Source organism: Marasmius oreades, chromosome 8 (assembly GCF_018924745.1).
Source record: "Marasmius oreades isolate 03SP1 chromosome 8, whole genome shotgun sequence".
Taxonomy (NCBI): Eukaryota; Fungi; Basidiomycota; class Agaricomycetes; order Agaricales; family Marasmiaceae; genus Marasmius; species Marasmius oreades.
The window spans coordinates 2,210,189-2,229,565 of record NC_057330.1 but is presented as its reverse complement, the minus strand read 5'-3'; the positions used below and the strand labels follow the sequence as shown (position 1 = coordinate 2,229,565).

Here is a 19,377-nt window from a genome sequence, read left to right as displayed (position 1 = left end):
CATGCACGAAAACTGTTCTTTGTTTTTCTCTCTGATTGAGACGAGTTTCATACAGTGAGTTCAGAGCTCAGCTGTTGGAAAAGAAGGTAGGCCTGGCTTGTAGTGACAGTCAGACTGCGGTAACAATACTACGCTCGATTTCTTGGCGATGCATTCCATATGGGTCAGGAGCGATCAAATTTTGATCTCTGGCCGCTTACATCCGTGAACTCTTGTTCCATCCATCCTACTTCCATCCTACTACACCTTCAACAATCGTCGCGTCTCTTCCACCGTTTTTCTTTGCGATTCCCTCTGCTGGAAGATGCTTTGTTAGGGGCGTGTCAGTATTTGCGCGTGATTTGGCAGCTCCTGGGCGTATATAACCTGTGTACAAGCTACACCCTATTTTCTCCAGGCTTAACTGTCTACCCCCATCATCTGTTCTACATTTGAACCATGTCTGCGCCTACCAGCCCTATTATACCCTCTTATTTCTCTAACCTTCCCGTTTCAGGTATACAATGGACTACTCCATTCGTTCGTAGACATCCTATGTTCAACCCTGAGCGGTCAAAGTAAGTCTCGTCGTCGTTTCCTCTAAACCTTCAAGTCACTCATCATCGTTACCTCAGACTGGCTTTGGCTCATGAATATTGCTCAAAGATGGAGATGTGGAAGACCTTCCATCAGGAGGTTAAGAGTGCCGGGATGGAATTCGAGACGTCTAGGAGGAAGAGGAGCAGGAAACCTCGTCTTAATTCTGGACCTGTCGCTCAGAATGCCGTACTGACCACTGTTACACTTGATAGACTCCATGAAGGCCAACGAGCTGAGATGGGATATGCTCCAGGATCTACTGACGACGAGGTAAGCTTGCGTTGTCGCTGTTGAGCTCGAGCACCAACTTACCCCTATCGGCAGACTGACGAAGACGAGACGCAACTAGAGCACCTTTTCAATTATATCGTAAGCTCCCCTATCTTCTCGCTTTTCACTATCACTGACAAATTTGCTGCAGGTCATCCGAGACTCAAAGGACCCAAAGGTGATCGATGCGACGGAGGACGTACCATCAAAGTCGGACAAAAAAATGAAGCGGCAGGGCGTCATATACGACAGCCCTCCCCCATTCGTCCTCCACTCCATTGAAAATCAACTAACAGCGCCCACTGACAAGCGATCGAGACGCCACGGAGTCATTTTTGACACCCCTCCCCAGTTCTAAGCTCCTATCTTGGACGACGCCTTCTCCCACGAGGGGTCCTTCGGGAGCATTCTCAACTTTCCCTTCGCCCGAGTTTCGATTGATTGATTGTCAGAGTCTTCTTTGTCGCACACATTGCCCGTTGTCGACTCGCTCATAGCTTGGCCAGAAGGCAAGTACCTCTTTGCGGCGTTGTGATATCCCAGCCACAGACCTGGCAACTGACCACAAACGACTGCAGGAGTGTCGATGTACAAATCTGGCTGGCAAGCCACCTGCCGACTAGTTGGCAAGTTGTATTTGGCTGGCCACCTTCACAACTTGACAACTATGCGGTCGGTGGCTCATAGCCGATTATTAGGTTTGGTTTGGCTATCGGAAGGTACGTTTTCGTCATCGCTTCTCACGAGATTTAATTTATGACTTACTTATTTCTTTGCAGATCTGCAGTATAGCACCACAGAAGACCCTATGACTATGGCGCCGTCTCCCACGAGAGTTCTTCGGGGCATTCTCTATTTTTCGGCTTTCTCTTTGCCAGAGCGCTGATTGTTCGTTTTTCAGACTCTTCTTCGTTGCACACATTCTTCGTCGACTCCCTTATGCCTTGAGAAGATAAGTACCTCTCCCTTCGATGCCTGCGTTGCGATATCTCAGCCACATCCCCTGATAGCTGACTACAGATTGATGGTGGAATGATTGTCGAGGTGCAGATCTGGGCCGATTTGTACCTCGACAATCATCTCACCATTGGCTTGTGGTCAGCTATCAGGGGATGTGGTCTGGGTATTGGAGCGTTTGTCTTCTCTCTCCGTCTCTGTACCTTCACTGACCAACCTTCTAGGTTTTGACGTTCCATCATCCGTGATTGCCCACTCCTCCTCGTTCCGGTAATTAACGATTTCTTCGACTGATGTGGTTCACTTCGAGCCACCTGCCGACTAGTTGGCAAGTTGTACTCGGCTGGCCACCTTTGCAGCTTGACAACTATTCGGTAGAAGGCTCGTAACTGATTATTAGGTCTGGTATCACCACTTCCCATGAAATTTATCCCCCGATGCCCGTAGCATTGCTTTAATTGATCGGTGACTATTTCTTTGCGTATACATGCACTATCACCATCTCTGGACTACATCACTGTCGCTCTCACCTTGCTTACATCTTTGTAGATCTGGTATAGCCCCACGGATTTTCCTATCTTGGACATCCACTCGGAAATCTTCTCCTTCGAGTCCCTCAGGAACATTCTTTATTTTTCAACTTTCTCTTCGCCCCAATGCTTATTATTTGCTTTTCACACTCTGCTTCGCCACACACAATACCCCTCGTCGGCTCCCTTATCATGCGTTCGACAGAAGGCAAGTACCTCTTCCTTTGATACCGGCGTTGTGATAACTCAGTCGCACACCCTGGTAGCTGACCATAAACCATTGGCGGAATGCCGTGGCGCAAATCTGACTCGCGGGCCACGTGCCAACTAGTTGGCACGTTGTACTTGGCTGGCCACCTTTGCAACTTGACAACTATGCGGTCAGTGGCTCGTAGTCGATTACTAGGTTCGCTTTGGCTATCGGAAGGTAAGTTTTTTTATCACTACTTCCCACGAAATTTATCTTTTGTGTAGGGTTCGGATGTCTGGTCTGCTGACGCGAGTCGTACCATTGCTCTTACTGAATTTTGGTGATTATCTCTTTGCGTATGCATGCACTATCGACATCTCTGGACTGTATCCCTGTCGCTCTCACCTTTGGTAGATCTGCGTTATCTTGGACGACGATTTCTTCCGATGCGAGAGTCCCTCAGGAGCACTCGAGTCTTCGTTTTGCAGTTTTCCTTTCGCCCGAGTGCTTGTTCTTTACTTTTTCAGACTCTTCTTCGTCACGCACAATGCCTATCGCCGGCTCTCTAATTATGCGTTGGACAGAAGTTAAGTGCCTCCTCCTACGATGCCGGCGTCGTGATAACCCAGTCACACATTCTGGTAGCTGACCTCAAACCGCTGGCGGAATGTCGAGGCGCAAATCTGGCTGGCGTACCACCTACCGACTAGTTGGCAAGTTGTACTTGGCTGGCCACCTTTGCAGCTTGAACAACTATGCGGTCGGTGGCTCGTAGCCGATTACTAGGTTTGATTTGTCTATCGGAAGGTACGTTTTCACGTAGGACGATGCCTGCCGATGGTTGCGTCTGTTTGATTCTGGCGACGATTGGATTAGTTTGCTTTGCGTACGACTTGCTTACATATTTGCAGAAGTCACGACACTTCTCCCACAAGAGTTCTTCGGGGGCTTTTTTTTCTCAGCTTTCTCTTTGTCCGAGCGCTGATTGTTCGTTTGTCAGACCCTTCTTCGTTGCACATATTCTTCATCGAATCCCTGAGAAGATAAGTACCTCTCCCTTCGATGCCTGCGTTGCGATATCTTCAGCCACATCCCCTGATAGCTGACTACAGATTGATGATGGCATGAATATCGAGGTGCAGATCTGGGCCGATTTGCATCTCGACAATCATTCCACCATTGGCTTGTGGACAATTATCAGGGGATGTGGTCTGGGTATTGGAACATTTGTCTTCTTTCTCCGTCTCTGTACCTTCATTGACCAGCCTTCTAGGTTTTGACGTTCCATCATCCGTGGTCGCCCACTCACCCTTTGGCTAGAAGTTTAAGTTCCGGTAATCAACCATTTCTTCGACTGATTCGTGAACTTCGGGCCACCTGCCGACTAGCTTCCAAGTTGTACTCGGCTGGCCACCTTTGCAGCTTGACAACTATTCGGTAGATGGCTCGTAACTGATTATTAGGTCTGGTTTGGCCATCGGAAGGTAAGCTTTTTTATAACCACTTCCCATGAAATTTATCCCCCGATGCCCGTAGCATTGCTTTTACTTGATCGGTGACTATTTCTTTGCGTATACATGCACTATCACCATTTCTGGGCTACATTACTGTCGCTCTCACCTTGCTTACGTCTTTGTAGATCTGCCGTTTAGCCCCCCGGATTTTCCTATCTTGGACGCCGACACCTTCTCCTGCGAGTCCCTCAGGAGCATTCTTTATTTTTGAGCTTTCTCTTCGCCCGAGTGCTTATTATTTGCTTTTCAGACTCTTCTTCGTCACACACAATGCCCCTCGTCGGCTTGCTTATATTATGCGTTGGACAGAAGGTATGTACCCCTTCCTTTGATGTCGGCACTGCGATAACTCAGTCGCACACCCGGGTAGCTGACCATAAACCGCGAGCGGAATGTCGAGGCGCAAATCTTGCGAGCCACCTACCAACTAGTTGGCAAGTTGTACTTGGCTGGCCACCTTTGCAGCTTGACAACTATGCGGCTGGGGGCTCGTAGCCAATTATTAGGTTTGATTCGGCCATCGGAAGGTAAGTTTTTTTATCACCACTTCCCACGAAATTTATCTTTTGTAGGTTCGGATGTCTGCCGATGCTCGCACCATTGTTTTTTACTCAATTTTGGTGACTATTTATTTGTGTAGCATGCATTAACGACCATCTCTGGACCATATTTTTGTCACTTACGGCTTGCTTACATCTTTGCAGATCTGCGCCGGTATAGCCCCACAGAAAGCCCTACGACGATGACGCCTTCTCCCACGAGAGAGAGTTCCTCAGGAGTATTCTTTCTTTATTTCTCAACTTTCTCTTCGTCTGAATGTTGGTTGTTTGCCTATCAGACACTCTTCGTCGCACACCGTACCCCTCGTCGACTCGCTTATTATGCCTTGGCCAGATGGCAACTACCTCTTCCTTCGATGCGGGCGTTGCGATATCCCAGTCACACACCCTGGTAGCTGCAGCGTGCGTGGTCTGGCTACTTAAACCTTTGTGTTCTCTCTCCGTCTCTGTACCTCTACTGACAAACCCGGGTAGTAAACCCAGATCCCAATTACTTCTCGGTTTCGACGCTCCATCATCCTGGTCGCCCACTTCTGCTTTGGCTGGACATTTATTATTTAAGTTCCGGTAAATAGACAGAAGTAGTGAACTTCGAGCCACCTACCGACTAGTTGCCAAGTTGTATTTGGCTGGCCACCTTTGCAGCTTGACAAACATTCGGTAGATGGCTCGTTGCCCCATTACTAGGTTTGGATCGGCCATCTGAAGGTACTACGTTTTTCATCGTCGTCACTTCCCACAAAGCTTATCTTTTATTTGTTTAGGGCGATGTGCCGATGGTTGCTTTTGGTCGATTCTGGTAACTATTGGACTCAGTCTAGCCTTGCGTATGCGTGCAGTATCGACTATCTCTGAACCATATTTCTGTCACTTACAATTTGCTTGCGTTTTTGTAGTTTTGCGAGATAGCCTGACTCGGACGAATCTTCCGATCTTGAACAACGACACCTTCTCCCGCGAGAGTCTCTCGGGAGCATTCTTTTTTTCTCAGGTTCAAGTTCCTTCGCCCGAGTGCTGATTGTTTGCTTGTCAGACTCTTCGTTGCACACATTACCCCTCGTCAACTAGCTTATACCTTGGCCAGAAGCAGCTAAGTCCCTCTTCCTTTGATGCCGCCGGCGTTGTGATAACTCAGTCGCACACCCTGGTAGCTGACCATAACCATTAGCGAAATGTCGAGGCACAAATCTGGCTGGCGAACTACCTGCCGACTAGTTGTAACGTTGTACTTGGCTGGCCACCTTTGCAGCTTGACAACTATTCGGTAGGTGGCTCGTAGCTGATCATTAGGCTTGGTTTGGTCATCGTAAGGTATGGTTTTCATCACCACTTCTTATCACCGCTTTCCACAAATTTTATCTTTTGCGCAGGGCGATGTCTGCAGATGCTCTTACCGTTACTTTTGGTTGATTCTGGAGACTATTGGACTATTTTGCCTTGCGCATGCGTGTACTTTGGACTATCTATGGACTATATTTCTGCCGCTCTCAGGGAATCCAGGTCATTATCAAACTTGGCAATATCGAGTTACGTCCTGAGGATGGTAAGCTGAAGGGCAGAAGGCGGGACATGGCACATCGAGGGTCAACTTAACAAACATACTTGTGCCAGCGCGATTTCAAATTACTGCTGCCAGGAAAACGTCAAGAATTCGCGTTTAGCACAACAGGGGATGATTTGGATGAACTTGAAAAAGCTTATGGACAGGACGATTACGAGGGTGTGGCAAGAAAACACTTTTCTACAAGAAATGGGGGAACGTGCTTACCAGAGAAGGGTCCACTCCTTGCGTTTCCGAATGCTGGGTACGACCCTTGAAACTCGTCGACCCCACGAAATCGGGACATTTCCCGCTTTCCAGGCTGCTCCCGCCACCACCACACCAAAACTGTAAACACGAATAGCCATGGAAGCAAGCCTAGCATGTCGTCCTTTGAAGAGTTTGCGGAGGTTGCGAAAGATGGGAATGAGAGGAGTAGAAGGGAATTCTGGATGAGATTGAGAGGATTTCTTTGCTTTCGAGTTGAACGAGTGTTAGGGACGACGCGAATTCGAGTGAGGAAAAGGGCACTGGCAGTGCCGTCGAGATTGGTGTTGTTGGTAGTACGGTTGAAAACAGTCGTGTTCACGAAGATTCGGATGGATGAGGACCCCCCAGAATTAACTCAGTCTCGACCACGACTTCTTTTGTGCACGAGACCGGAATCACAGACGCGCGAAGACTGTTGCGAGACATCCGCCTGTTCCTATCCATCCACGTCCTTCAATTCCTTCAGGATCTCATGTTTTTGGTTGTTCCCATCTACGTGTTTTATCGACTGCGACTCAATGCACCACCCCAACAGTGGGTCGGTGGGTCGAAGTGATTTGCCAGGATTCCACCACGAGGTTGGGCAAGTTGCCTGCGGAGCCGATGAATAAAGTGATAGATACGGTGGATGAATGTCCTCTCTCAATTGAGGAGGCTAAGGAAGTGGGATAGGATTGATGCGAGAGAGAACAGGACTGGGTGACAAGGTCAATGTACTATCAATAGCGGGGCTTTCCTTTCCGGAGCATATTGCAGGTTCTATCGTTGTTCCCAATTCTTCGCAATGACCCTGGAGCGCGTTGTACTCGAATAGTGATGGCTGTGTGTATTAGTAAGCCTGAGGTCGCCTGGTACTCGGAGTCCCAAACGCCATTGCAACCGGCAATCTTCTTCCCAAGCAGAATCGGGCCGGTTAACCCCAGCCTCAGCAGGAGTGTTCTCCCACTTTCTCAACTTGCAGGCCGTCAACGAACGTGCGGATTCAAAGGGACAAACCTTGAGAAAGTCTTGTTAAACACCCTGGAGCAAATTTCCGATCTTTCTTCGTCTAGCATGGTCACCCAAGTCGTTTGACTATCAATTTGGTTGGTACTTGGAGGATGTTCTCTTGGTAAGTCACCATCGATCGAACGATCTGACACTTTACGCGACGGATTTTGGCAGTACTAATAACCTCAATGTTCTCACCCCGAATATCCTAAACCGCTCCGGTACGACGCAGGTCGATTCGAACTTGGATCAGCCACTCGGCGTTGGTGTTCTATGGTACTTAAACACGTCAAAAAATCAAGTGAATTTTTTGTGCGGATTTTTTCCCCGCAGAGTCAAAACATTGTCACGCAGTTGGAGACATTCGTCGCAAAGTCAGCTTTGTGAGATTTTGTGCGGATTTTTTCCCCGCAGAGTCAAAATGGTGTCGTACAGTTGGGGATGTTCGTCGCAAAGTCGGCTTTGTGAGATCCGCACAATCACAATTTCCGATTTCAATCGCACAATCGAAAAAAATCTCACCGCACAGTCCAGATTGTGCGTTTTCTCCGCAAAGTTGCGATTATTTTCGTCGCACATTGAAATTCATATTTTGACGGTCCGGCTATTATTACCCGGTCAAGCCGGTCAGCTTTTCTGCTTCGGCACTCTCCTCGGCAGTCACGAGTAGCAGTGACGTACCCAGAACAACGTGTCTGGCAGACCGACGATCGGCGAGCGGCAGACCACTACGTGCTGTAAATAGCTGACAACAACACTGGTCCTAACACATTTCTTCATCCCCTTCATTGTATTGTACATTGTACTGATTATCTTTGGTTATCTTCTTTGTTTACCAGTTGTTTATTTGTTTACCTACAGCTTTAGTTTATTTGGTTACCTTGGGTTACATTCTTTTAGTAGATCGTCGCTTGTTCTCATACTTTAGTCTATCTTGAAATACCAGTGGTCATCTCAGTTCTCTCAAGTAGTTCTTTCTTTCTTGTGTGTGGTCAGCATTTCATGATGCTGCCCCCACAGTAGTGATAAAGATCAAGGATAGTAAGATATAATGGCCATGAAGTTTAATATGAGCTTTTCACACATTCCAACCAAGCAACCTGCTTTGGAATAAGACTAGATGAAGGATAAGCACATTGTTTCACTGGGGTCTTCACCCAGCTTAACCTCCCTATAATCAACCCCCCTTCTGAGTCCTTACTTATTTCTGCCTTAATTTTATCAGTACCAGTCCCTTTTACATATACCCCAGTCACAATCTTCCTCAAGCCTGTCACACTGCATTGAGGAACACTTGTTAATATTTGGCTGATTTATGTCAGGAGATAGTAGAATAATCAGTAAGTACTCAAATTATTGCTATTCATTAGAAGACATTAACTGACAGCACCCAGAAATTACAAGCCTATACCTGAGGCAAGATTAATTTTTGAAGCAATCAGTCACAGGGAGATATGTGAGTGTGGAGGAAAATTGCTACTAAATATTCTAACTATGGTATTCTGTAGAAGGTAACTGTTTCTCTCTCCCTCTTCTCTTTCTTTCTTGTTTCTTTCAAAGGGTGTATCTATAAGTATGTAAGGCTAAGTAAGAATACAGCAATTGTCAGTATGTAGCTTGAAAATACCATTATCGTGTACCCCAAAGAGAATTTTACCTGTACTTGAATATCCTCTCTCTCGGAAACTCAGGTGAGTGTTATGTCATCACAGAAAACTTGACCAGGTAATAATAGCCGGCAAATAGCCGGATCGTCAAAACCTGAATTTCAATGTGCGACGAAAATAATCGCAACTTTGCGGAGAAAACGCACAATCTGGACTGTGCGGTGAGATATTTTTCGATTGTGCGATTGAAATCGGAAATTGTGATTGTGCGCATCTCACAAAGTTGACTTTGCGACAAATATCCCCAACTGCGCGATACCATTTTGACTCTGCGGGGAAAAAATCCGCACAAAAAATTCACTTGATTTTTTGACGCGTTTAAGTACCATAGTGTTCAAATGGTGCGCTCGAATTCGCCAGTTCTAAAAACGACTGACGAACTACGCCAGGTTTCGGCTTCTCGTCAAAGATGCCGGCGTACTATGTATGGACTGGCATTTCCTGAGACTAATGTTGTGGCACTCCAACACATTGTGCAGCTGGCTACCAGTGCGCATCGGACGTCACTTGTAAATCAGTCGACAGGGCTTATTGAAGATCTCCGAGAATAAATTCAAAACGTTTTCCATTGACCCGGCACCACGCAGAATCATATGGGTGTACCCGGCAGATATTACTCCAGGTTCACCTATAACACCGGAACTTTGATCCTCCTCCAGTCGCTCAGTGGAGGACAAGGTATGTGGTAAGTGTTCAAACAAAACCTCTTGTCGTTCCTGTCGGTGGCCGATTTGACTCGAAGCATTCCACTCCAGTGCGTAAATGCCTGAAAAATCGTCCCGATCGTTGGATCTGTAATTCTAGTAACACCTCGGAAACTTCGATTTATCCCTTACTGAGCCATTGACCTGCCCACTTCTCGAACGACCTTCAGACACACGGAACAGACCCTCTGAACATTTGCAGAGGTGCGATATGGCCCACTATCTCGCACGTTTCGCTGCGACCATGGACTGTAATGGAAAGACAGGGATTTGCACGGCCCGAGTATACCACAGCCTCCCTCGATAGATTGACTTCAGAGGATGGCCTTTTGAGCCTACAAATCACACAGGGCACGTACAGAAATGAAACGAAGCAAGTCTCTGCGAATAGTGTTCGCTGTAAGAAAACACCTTGCTATGTAACATGGTCCTGGACTCCGGAAAAGCGTAAGGCCATCCAGGACAGCCGCAATACACAGTACGTGTTCTATCAAGTCGTGTGTGTTTTGACCTTGAACTTGTAAAGGTATTGGTTAGACCTCATGTGGAATTTGCTACGTCCGTGGACTTCGACTGAAGCGATACCGACTCTCTCGGTGTGACTCAGTTGTGTGGGAACTCAACTTATCTGAGTTCCTCACAGCTACAGGGCTTTGCTTAGTTCCGCGAACATGCGATTATCGTGTACAGGGTTTGGCATAATTCCGTAACGTGGGTTGAAGTCGGTGTATATCTCAATCAGAATACCACCTGTAACCCCCAGGCGCCCATTACCCGAAGGCGCTTGGTACACGCGAAATGGTCGGTTGCAAATTTTAGCCTCTGACAGATGCTTTCGGATGTTCCTACCGACAAGTGAGCTTATGGCTTCAATAAATTTTCTCGAAATAACCCTTGCGGTACAGGTTCACGAAGGCTTTGATCTGAAATCGTCGTTGAGATTCAAGGAGAAGAAGCGTTTTCACGGACGACCCGGAGATTGATTCATATTCTCACGCCTTTCAAGGTTCGACATCGAAGTTGATCGGTTTTTCCTCGGAAACGAACACTTCCACGTTTTCCGGGCAAAGCGAAGAGGGTCGTCTTCAGGGGACGAGATGACCGGATCAAAAAAGGACAAAGAGAGCACTGCCAAAGTACAAGGTCAGAGATAATTGCTAAATCCAACTCTCCTAACGGTCCCTGAGGCTATATAACCTGCACATTAAAGCAGACATACTGCAGTTCCAAGCTCATCCAACCACTATTGTCTGCTTTCACATCTACAGCTCAACATGAACAGTTCACAAGGCAAAAACAAAACAGTGGGTCAAAGAACCGTTGTCGAGAGCCGACGTGTAGACTGATCCTCCCTTTTAGACATCTTTATCTTACACTGCAAGGTCTTTCATCCAGCGCATGGTCACTGAGCTTCTCGAGAAATGCGGCATTACACTCGACCAATTACCATTTGACCAGGACCTCTACGACGAATGCAAGGAGATCATGGCGTCCGAATACCATATACCATCGTCTCTCTATCCCTGGTTTGAGAGATACTTATCCGTAGGGGTCATCATTGCCTCTACATCCTACTCCCATCTTCCAAAGAGCCACCGAGTGTATGTTGCCGTTTATACGGCTTCTGCTACGGCACTGGACGATATCTTCTCTCAACACCATCAACAAATGGAAGCTTTTAATGAACGTTTTGTCATGGGGGTTTCACAGGACGATCCCATCCTGGATGCTCTGGCTAAAACCCTTATGAGTACATCCGATCTTTATGGTCGCATACAGTCCAACTTGATCGTGACATCCACGTTGGATTTCATAACTTCTTTGATGATGGACATGGAAATTAAACAAATGACAGTGAGTTGTTCAAGACTTGTCTCGAAACGCGTGTGGTTGTTCTAACTCTTCACCGCCTAGAACTTGAACTCGCCCAGTTTCGCGGCTTTCTGTCGGGATATGTCTGGTATCTCTAAATCATATGCGATGTTCATATTCCCGCAGGAAGTCAGCCTCGCAGCGTATGTCCAATGTTTACCTCAACTCGGAAATTTTATCAATGGCATGAAGTGCGAATCCCATTTAAACTTCTCTTCATCCTACTAATCATTACCATTGTACAGTGACGTACTTTCGTTTTACAAAGAGGAAATCGCGGGAGAGGAGGAGAACTTTGCGAGTATGCTCGCGAAGGAATCCTCGATCACGAAGTATGAGGCTATCCAACGCATAGCTGACGATGTCGCCGAGGCCGATAAGAACATCTCGAAAGGGTTGGCTGGTAATCGGTTGGCCTTGGATAGTTGGAAGAGTTTCAAGAGAGGATACGTCCGCTTCCATACCTCGTGCTGCCGGTACAAGCTCGACGAGCTATTTAAGCCACTGCCAGTCGTTACGACCTCACTTCCAAGGAGAGCCAGAGGAGTTGATGATTTATAGGCCATGATCATTCAGATAAGTAGTGATATGTACAGTATACGAGAACATATATCAGTAGAGTCGTAATCAAGTCCCCACTGTTTGATCTTTCCTCCTGGTGCCCGGAGTCAACCAGATGGGTCGGTCGATGAGTCATTTGACAAAAGCCCACGAGAAGATACTCGAGTTGCCGATCTCTGACTCACAGTGGATGTCTTGAATGCCTTCAAGCCATATGGCAGGCTCGCGGGCCACACCGAACACGATTAAAACGAAACTTGAAAACTACGAAAGCAAGCTCCTCTTTGAACAGGCAGCGTGCGGACGGGAAAGATATTCCCTTTTACCAGTAGTAGTAAAATAATGGTAACATCCAAAACCTACAACGGACCAAGGAGTCCCGAATCTCTCCTTCCTTTCCGCAACCGGCGGCGGGACACTCGCTGAACGAAGTCTGGCGGCAAGACAAGTTTGACAGGGGGATATACAAAGCGAGCCGAGTCACTCTAGGGGGTCACCTTGAACGATTTACTTTTGGGACATGCCGTGGGCCATAGTCACTTATGGGCAGTGAGGTCTGTGTTTATTGGATCTCACATCAGTTCGAAAATGACATATATATACTAACAAGCGGTTCGGCTAGCATTTGAAAGCATCAGCAAGAAATGGATGTTCTGGAGTTCTTTAGCGGTGGCTCGCTGTTTATAATCGAAGCGAAGACAGGCCCTTATGAAGTCCGCCGCCTTCTTGATCTCTTCCTCCGACAAGCCCTCGATCTTGTAGACTGCCAAGGCATCTTCAAGACGGGTTGGAATGAGTTCTTGAACCCGCAACAAGTTGCCTGAAGGTATAATGTTCAGATCGACAGCCCACGCATTCAAGTGAGTTTCAAGAAGGCATACCATCATCGTCAAAATATTGTTTCCTGCGATTCGCACGTTCAAGCATTGAGCGCGGAAAACGTTCGCCAGTCACCTCCATCATCTTAGCGAGGTGGTCGTCTTCAAAGGTCCATGTTTCCCTTCCTCAGGTTGGAATAACCAACGGCCGACTAGGAGCTCAGATGTCTGAGGGAGGTTACTGAGGATAAACGAGGAAGGGGAAAAAATAAACGCGAACACTAACGAGACAGCCGACAGCCCAGATATCGATGCCTGGTCCAAAATCTGAATGAAGAATGATTTCAGGCGCGCGTAAAGGTAGAGCACCGAAGCAGTTAGTCGTGGGCTGCTCCCCAGCCCGCTGAGCTGAATGAAGGTGGTGAGCAGAAAACGATAGGGGATCCAAGAGGTCCAATAACCTACCATGACCAAAATCTATGAGGTAGACTATAAACTTCTCGGCTTCGAAAGCACTGGTTTCCCAGGTATATTGATGCGGAATGGGTTGCTCCTTGACAATCGGATAGCGCTTACCCTCGAGCTCAAAGTCGCCTAGCGTTTCCGGTGGATGTGTTTCAAGATAAGCCTCAAGAGCTTTGTTATCAGAGTATAGAAAGTTCCCAAAAAGCAAGTTGCTGAGCTTGAGATCTACCCTTACGTGAGTAGAGAAAACATACCATTCGTGAGCCCAACACTTACCAGTGTGCACTATCAGTCGATCATGGAGCTGTTCCAAGGCCTCGACTAACATGGATAGGATATTCCTCGTCATGTGAAGTGGCAGAGACTTTGTGGGCGATGAGCGACGCAGGCCTGAGACGGAAGTACTGTAAAGGGGCTGGACAATGCAGAGGTGGAGGCCGCGGGGACTGCGCTCAACAAAGTGATCAAACATCATCGTTAGTGATTCCCGGTCAGAGCCTATGTCTGTGAGCTCTTTCAAGAATTCTAGTTCCCTCGAAACGCCGGTTTCGTGCATCTGGGTCGCTTCAACCGTAAGAATCTTTGTAGCGAGGTAAGTTTCATAGGGTCTAAAATGGCAGTTAGATTCAAGTCTATCGATGATGCGAAGTGTCATACTGGCTGCTCTGAGAGTCACGAACCAGCCAGGTGGTCGCAGAGACGCCTTCGCCTAGTTTGCGCAAGATCGTGTAACGTTGGTCTTTGAGCGTAAGATTAGGATACGCAGGGAAATGGTCGGAAGCTTGACTGGCGATTGCTGTAGACATGGAGGAACGAGTCAATAGTGAAGAATTATAGGGGCGACTTTTTTTTTGTACTTACCTTGTCACGGCGTGACGATCACGACCGTTTGAAGTTAGGAAGACCTTGACGACGTCTGACTCATGACGTTATCCGGAATGAAAGCAATCTAGCAGGTAATGCAAACATTCAGAAAGAAAGTTGTTCGTGGCCATGACTCAAGTACATGGCCCGATAAAATTATAAACCGCTCACCTGCACTGCCACACTAGCGACTGTCTCACTAAAGTGAACGTAAGCGCTCGAGTAGCAGTGCAACTCCACTAGCCCTCGGTGAGTGAATCTGAATGTAACGAATCGCTTTGCGCGAAACAGGCTGGAAGGTGGACAGACAGATTGGACGTCGGCGATTGCGAAGGAAGAGATTCAAGGCAAGCCATGCGTATCCATAAGCACCAAGGTCATTTAGACTGATCATGAAGATTAAAGAGTATCAGTACACGCCATAGATAGAAGTCCAGTCCTAACTAAGTGTCATCTCACGCAGCTGGGGCCAAGGAGTCCCAACCTTCCCTTTTATTTCCGCCACTGATGGCGGGACGCCCTCTAAACTCGATAAGAGCCCTTTCCAGATAAAATCTCGTGGATTACCCGCAGATTCCGTATATTTGGAAAGGAGAAGTTCGTCGGTGGGATCTACAAAATGACAGTTAGGGGGCTGGATCACTTGCATTGAAGAGCAACGACTTACTTCCCAACACACTACCATCCTTCATCCATACTTCAAACGCTGCTGCTGCTTCGGGCAACGTAAAACCCTTCGGCAATTGAAGCGATCTCAATCCCTTCGCGTATTCCACAAAAACCTTGTTCCTCTTCTCCAAAGGCCCAGAGATACCCGACTTGACACCCTCTCCCCTGGATTTTGAACTCCCACACAAGTCCCACAAATCCGGCCCAAGTTTCAATGCATCCCTCAATTCTACTGATGTTCTGTATTCGGGGTCGCTGGCGGTAATGGCACCAACGACTGCACCTCGATAAAACGTCCTTTTACCTGAAGCATACTCGAGGAGGAGACGGGGAACCGAGAGATGGTAGGGTCGTATACGGCTAAAGTGCGGGTCCCGATACTCAGACATCGGAGTATAGATACACTGGAAATCGTCTACTGCAAGAAGGACGGGATTTCTGTGGGGTGACCGGTACCAGTAAGAGGGGTGTTAGGATCCATGTCGGACTGCGCGTACCTCTTTTGCTTTCCGAGTTCTAACAAAAGTCTCTCAAGTATGACGGGAGCTAGTACACCCTGTGCGGTCGTCCCAAGGCCTTCCTTCACTCCAACTTCAGCCAATCCGGCTAAAGTCGTGCCCGAGGGGATCTCCCGCTTTTCCAAAGCCAAAGATCCGGTCATTCTCATTTCCGAAAGGATCTTTTCGTTGACCGCTAGGGTGCGACGAAGAGTCTCGTGAGCAAAGTGGGGTTGGAGGTAAGTTTGCGTTCTGATGTCGTAGGTATATGTACTTGTGGAATTTATTGTCTGCCTGGCTGGGTTCGGGAAATAGGTAAACGCATGTTTAGGCATATAAAGTCAATAGCCTCACCTCTAGGAATGTAAATCACGACCCAATCCTTGGCCAACGTATATCTAACCGCTTGTAATAACAACGAGCTTTTACCGCATCCGGGCCTTCCTGTTAAAACAATACGAGTGCGTTCACTTGAAGTTTCTGAGGCTTCATCCAATATGCGGGCAGCACTGACAGTGACGTCCCGGATGATAGAAGCTCGTTGAGAGAGTAGACGATGCTGTGAGTACAGGAGTCTTGTAAGGACCAGAAAAACTGACGGAACTGGAAAGTTGGTCATCACCTCAAGTAGAAGATTCTTGGGAGTCCCGAACCATTTGATAGGGTCATTGTTTAATGGAGCGTATTGGACCGCCTTTCCGATGTTTGGTTCGGTAATTAGGTTCTGCAAAAATAGGACCGTCAGATCCACATGCGACTCTTCGAAAAGTAAAGGACTCACCGGAGAGAAAGTAGGAAGATCGAGCGGTGGTAACTTTCCAAACTGAAAGATATCGAGAGACAGCGAAGCTGGGTTCATGGAACGAAACGTCTGCAAGAATTAAACTTCAGCAAGTACGAATGGGCTTAAAACTAGCAGTACACACTCCGACCCGGCTTTTCCGACTGAAGGCTTTCGGGTTCTTCGAGACCTTGCCTCCTCTGTTCTTGAATGCATTGGTCTCTACAGCAGAGAAAACGTCAGTTCTGGGACATTGAGGCAGAAAGAAACTACACACGACGAGAGGCTGGGGTGGCAGGTTTGGCGTAGTGGCGTTCAGATTTACACTTTTGAGATGGAAGAGGGAGAATAGTAGCCCGGACGGGATATGAACGCGTAGATGCGCGAACCAGCATCACCTCTGAGTCTGGCACTGGCAGTGGGGAAAAATGGCTGACCTTCAGATAACTAGGTCATGTGACTATAATTCCCGATTCAGATTATCAGTACATGTTGCCGTCTTTTTCTAAAGACTCTCTCAGTTCAAGTTGCCCTCTTGATTTTGTCAACTGCCCTTCATCATGTCGACCAGTGGGCTAAAAGCCATCGCGCCTGTTCCCACGGCGACTGATTTTCTTGATATCATCTTGTCCAGGACTCAACGCAAGACACCGACGGTAAGAGGATCATGAAAAAAGATACGGAATAGTCGTGCTGAAGGAATGGACGAAGGTCATCCACAAAAACTTTAAAATCAGTCGGATACGAAACTTTTATATGCGAAAAGTAAAGTTCACTCAAGACTCGTTCGATGAAAAGCTTGGGGCGATATTACAGGAATTTCCAATCCTTGATGTACGTCCTAGAATTTTTTGAACACTCGATCTCTTGAATGTCATGGTTTTTTTTCTAGGACCTCCATCCCTTCCTTTCTTCCCTTATGAATGTACTATACGACAAGAACCATTACAAGCTCGCTCTCGGTCAGCTCAGAACTGCCAGACATCTAATTGATCACGTCGCAAAAGACTACGTTCGATTACTCAAATTTGGAGACAGTCTCTACCGGTGCAAACAACTAAAACGGGCCGCTCTTGGTCGGTGAGTTGTAACATGATATACAACAAATCCGAGGAGTGACATTTTTTTCCACTTCAGAATGGCGACTATAATGCGCCGACAAAAAGATCCTCTTGCATACCTTGAACAGGTCCGACAACATATATCACGTCTGCCTGCCATAGATCCAAACACCAGAACACTCCTTATATGTGGATACCCTAATGTTGGAAAGTCTTCGTTCATTAATAAGGTGACTCGCGCCGATGTCGATGTACAACCGTACGCTTTTACGACAAAGTCCCTCTTCGTGGGGCATTTGGACTACAAATATCTCCGATGGCAAGTGATCGATACACCTGGAATCCTGGATCATCCATTGGAAGAGATGAATACGATTGAAATGCAGAGCATCACTGCATTGGCGCATTTGAAAAGCTGTGTGTTGTATTTCATGGATCTGAGCGAACAGTGTGGATACACGGTTGAAGCTCAGGTAAGGAAGGTTCCCAATTTCCTGACGCCACCTCTAACTGTTTTTTGTGCTAGTGTAAACTATTCCACTCCATCAAACCCCTCTTCGGCGGCAAGCCCACCCTGCTCGTAATCAACAAAGTCGATGTCACCCGGCTAGAGGACCTCGCCCCCGAACCTCGGGCATTGGTACAAGAGATCATCGATTCGGAAAATGTGCAATGTATTCAAGTGTCGTGTTACTCCGAAGAAGGAGTAATGGAGCTCAAAAACAAAGCGTGTGACGCTCTCCTTGCCGCGCGTGTTGACAGCAAGCTCAAGGGTAGCAAAATCAACACTGTCATCAACCGGATACATGTCGCTCAGCCCAAGGCTAGAGACGGTGTCGTCCGGGCGCCGTTTATTCCTGATGCTATCAAGGAAAGGAAGAAGTACGACAAGGAGGATCCTGAAAGGAGAAAATTACTGAAAGATACTGAGGCAGAGGAGGGTGGCGCAGGAGTGTTTAACATCAACCTCAAACGTGAGTGTTTAATGTCTGCTTATTAAAGGAAACAACCTATCACAGTTCACAGAGGACTACATGCTCAAGGATCCTGAATGGAAAATGGATATCATACCAGAGATCATGGACGGAAAAAACATTGCCGACTTTATTGATCCTGATATCGCCGAGAAACTTGAAGCACTTGAGCGGGAGGAGGAACGGTTAGAAGGTGACGGGTTCTACGATAGCGATGAAGATATTGTGAGCCACTTTCCATACATATCAAACATCTCCTTGACTGATATTCTTTCTTCCAGCCTGATTCCGACGAGGAACGGGAAGCCGGAGCGGCCGAAATTGCCCTTCGGCGTAAAATCAGATCGCAAGCTATGAAGAAAGCACAAAAGAACACAGCCCGGTTACCTCGAACTGCTGGTCTCCGTACGCTTACTGAACTCACAACTGAACTCACCGCGGCTGGTTTGGATCCGAGTAGAATACAAGAACGTGCTGAATTGTTGGCAAAGGTACAAGGTCAGAAGAGGAAGCGGGCGATGGAGGAGGAAGAAATGGATGTTGATTTAGATGGCGAGGAAGGAGGGGAAGAGGATGAAGGGTGGATGGACGTTGACGGTGAGGTCCCACCGACGCTGAAGAGGGCGAAAGGCAACTCTGGTGCTGTGGTCGCAGTTACTTCAAAGAGGGAACCAAGGTCAAATCGCCAATTTGCTGGTTTACGGGATCAAGCGGTAGGTGTTTTTTTTTTCACGCGGAGACCGCGATCAGCTAAAGACAAACCCGTTCTGTAGCAAGCCACGAAAGCTGTCAAGTTACGAAATTTTGGACAACGGCCTCGCAACATGCTCGCCAAAGCAGGCGAGAGCGACCGTGCTATCAAGGTCAAGATGGTCAGTGGTTTTCCGTTCTCCGATATTTCTAACCCTGGTTGCTGAGATCTGTGCCTTCTAGCCCAAACATCTGTTTTCAGGAAAGCGCAAAGGAGGCAAGACTCAAAGACGGTGAATGCCCGGAATATTACTTTATGCACTTTTCAGATGGCTTCACTGTTGTATTTACTGT

The 19,377-nt window shown here is 47.4% G+C and overlaps 7 protein-coding genes across 7 annotated transcripts; 4 read left to right on the top strand and 3 right to left on the bottom strand.

The window, feature by feature from the left end:
- Positions 1-438: 438 nt before the first annotated feature.
- E1B28_012658 (uncharacterized protein) lies at positions 439-1,207 on the top strand (the record flags this gene model as incomplete). Its single annotated transcript, XM_043157790.1, has 4 exons — positions 439-557; positions 615-849; positions 904-948; positions 1,001-1,207. The coding sequence occupies 4 exons, from the start codon at positions 439-441 to the stop codon at positions 1,205-1,207; spliced, it is 606 nt and encodes a 201-aa protein (XP_043005158.1).
- Positions 1,208-5,267: 4,060 nt separating this feature from the next.
- On the top strand, positions 5,268-7,226 carry E1B28_012657 (uncharacterized protein). Its single transcript, XM_043157789.1, has 3 exons — positions 5,268-5,308; positions 5,365-5,911; positions 5,971-7,226. Exon 3 carries the CDS (start codon positions 6,524-6,526, stop codon positions 7,019-7,021), a length of 498 nt encoding a protein of 165 aa, XP_043005157.1. The 5' UTR covers positions 5,268-5,308; positions 5,365-5,911; positions 5,971-6,523; the 3' UTR covers positions 7,022-7,226.
- A 3,599-nt stretch (positions 7,227-10,825) lies between these two features.
- On the top strand, positions 10,826-12,281 carry E1B28_012656 (uncharacterized protein). Its single transcript, XM_043157788.1, has 5 exons — positions 10,826-10,914; positions 10,982-11,075; positions 11,131-11,625; positions 11,686-11,834; positions 11,889-12,281. The coding sequence occupies exons 2-5, from the start codon at positions 11,046-11,048 to the stop codon at positions 12,202-12,204; spliced, it is 990 nt and encodes a 329-aa protein (XP_043005156.1). The 5' UTR covers positions 10,826-10,914; positions 10,982-11,045; the 3' UTR covers positions 12,205-12,281.
- A 525-nt stretch (positions 12,282-12,806) lies between these two features.
- E1B28_012655 (uncharacterized protein) lies at positions 12,807-13,131 on the bottom strand (the record flags this gene model as incomplete). The annotated part of the gene is made up of 2 exons (XM_043157787.1): positions 12,807-13,024; positions 13,086-13,131. The coding sequence occupies 2 exons, from the start codon at positions 13,129-13,131 to the stop codon at positions 12,807-12,809; spliced, it is 264 nt and encodes an 87-aa protein (XP_043005155.1).
- Positions 13,132-13,163: 32 nt separating this feature from the next.
- Positions 13,164-14,293, bottom strand: E1B28_012654 (uncharacterized protein; the record flags this gene model as incomplete). The annotated part of the gene is made up of 5 exons (XM_043157786.1): positions 13,164-13,250; positions 13,309-13,430; positions 13,488-13,712; positions 13,764-14,095; positions 14,145-14,293. The coding sequence occupies 5 exons, from the start codon at positions 14,291-14,293 to the stop codon at positions 13,164-13,166; spliced, it is 915 nt and encodes a 304-aa protein (XP_043005154.1).
- Positions 14,294-14,669: 376 nt separating this feature from the next.
- E1B28_012653 (uncharacterized protein) lies at positions 14,670-16,739 on the bottom strand. Its single transcript, XM_043157785.1, has 8 exons — positions 16,576-16,739; positions 16,444-16,520; positions 16,299-16,388; positions 16,140-16,241; positions 15,872-16,076; positions 15,518-15,815; positions 15,019-15,458; positions 14,670-14,963 (listed from the first exon to the last, which is right to left on the bottom strand). The coding sequence occupies exons 1-8, from the start codon at positions 16,691-16,693 to the stop codon at positions 14,791-14,793; spliced, it is 1,503 nt and encodes a 500-aa protein (XP_043005153.1). The 5' UTR covers positions 16,694-16,739; the 3' UTR covers positions 14,670-14,790.
- A 119-nt stretch (positions 16,740-16,858) lies between these two features.
- Positions 16,859-19,320, top strand: E1B28_012652 (uncharacterized protein; the record flags this gene model as incomplete). Its single annotated transcript, XM_043157784.1, has 9 exons — positions 16,859-16,954; positions 17,010-17,132; positions 17,191-17,378; positions 17,436-17,832; positions 17,886-18,333; positions 18,386-18,558; positions 18,615-19,046; positions 19,107-19,205; positions 19,267-19,320. 9 exons carry the CDS (start codon positions 16,859-16,861, stop codon positions 19,318-19,320), a joined length of 2,010 nt encoding a protein of 669 aa, XP_043005152.1.
- Positions 19,321-19,377: the final 57 nt, after the last annotated feature.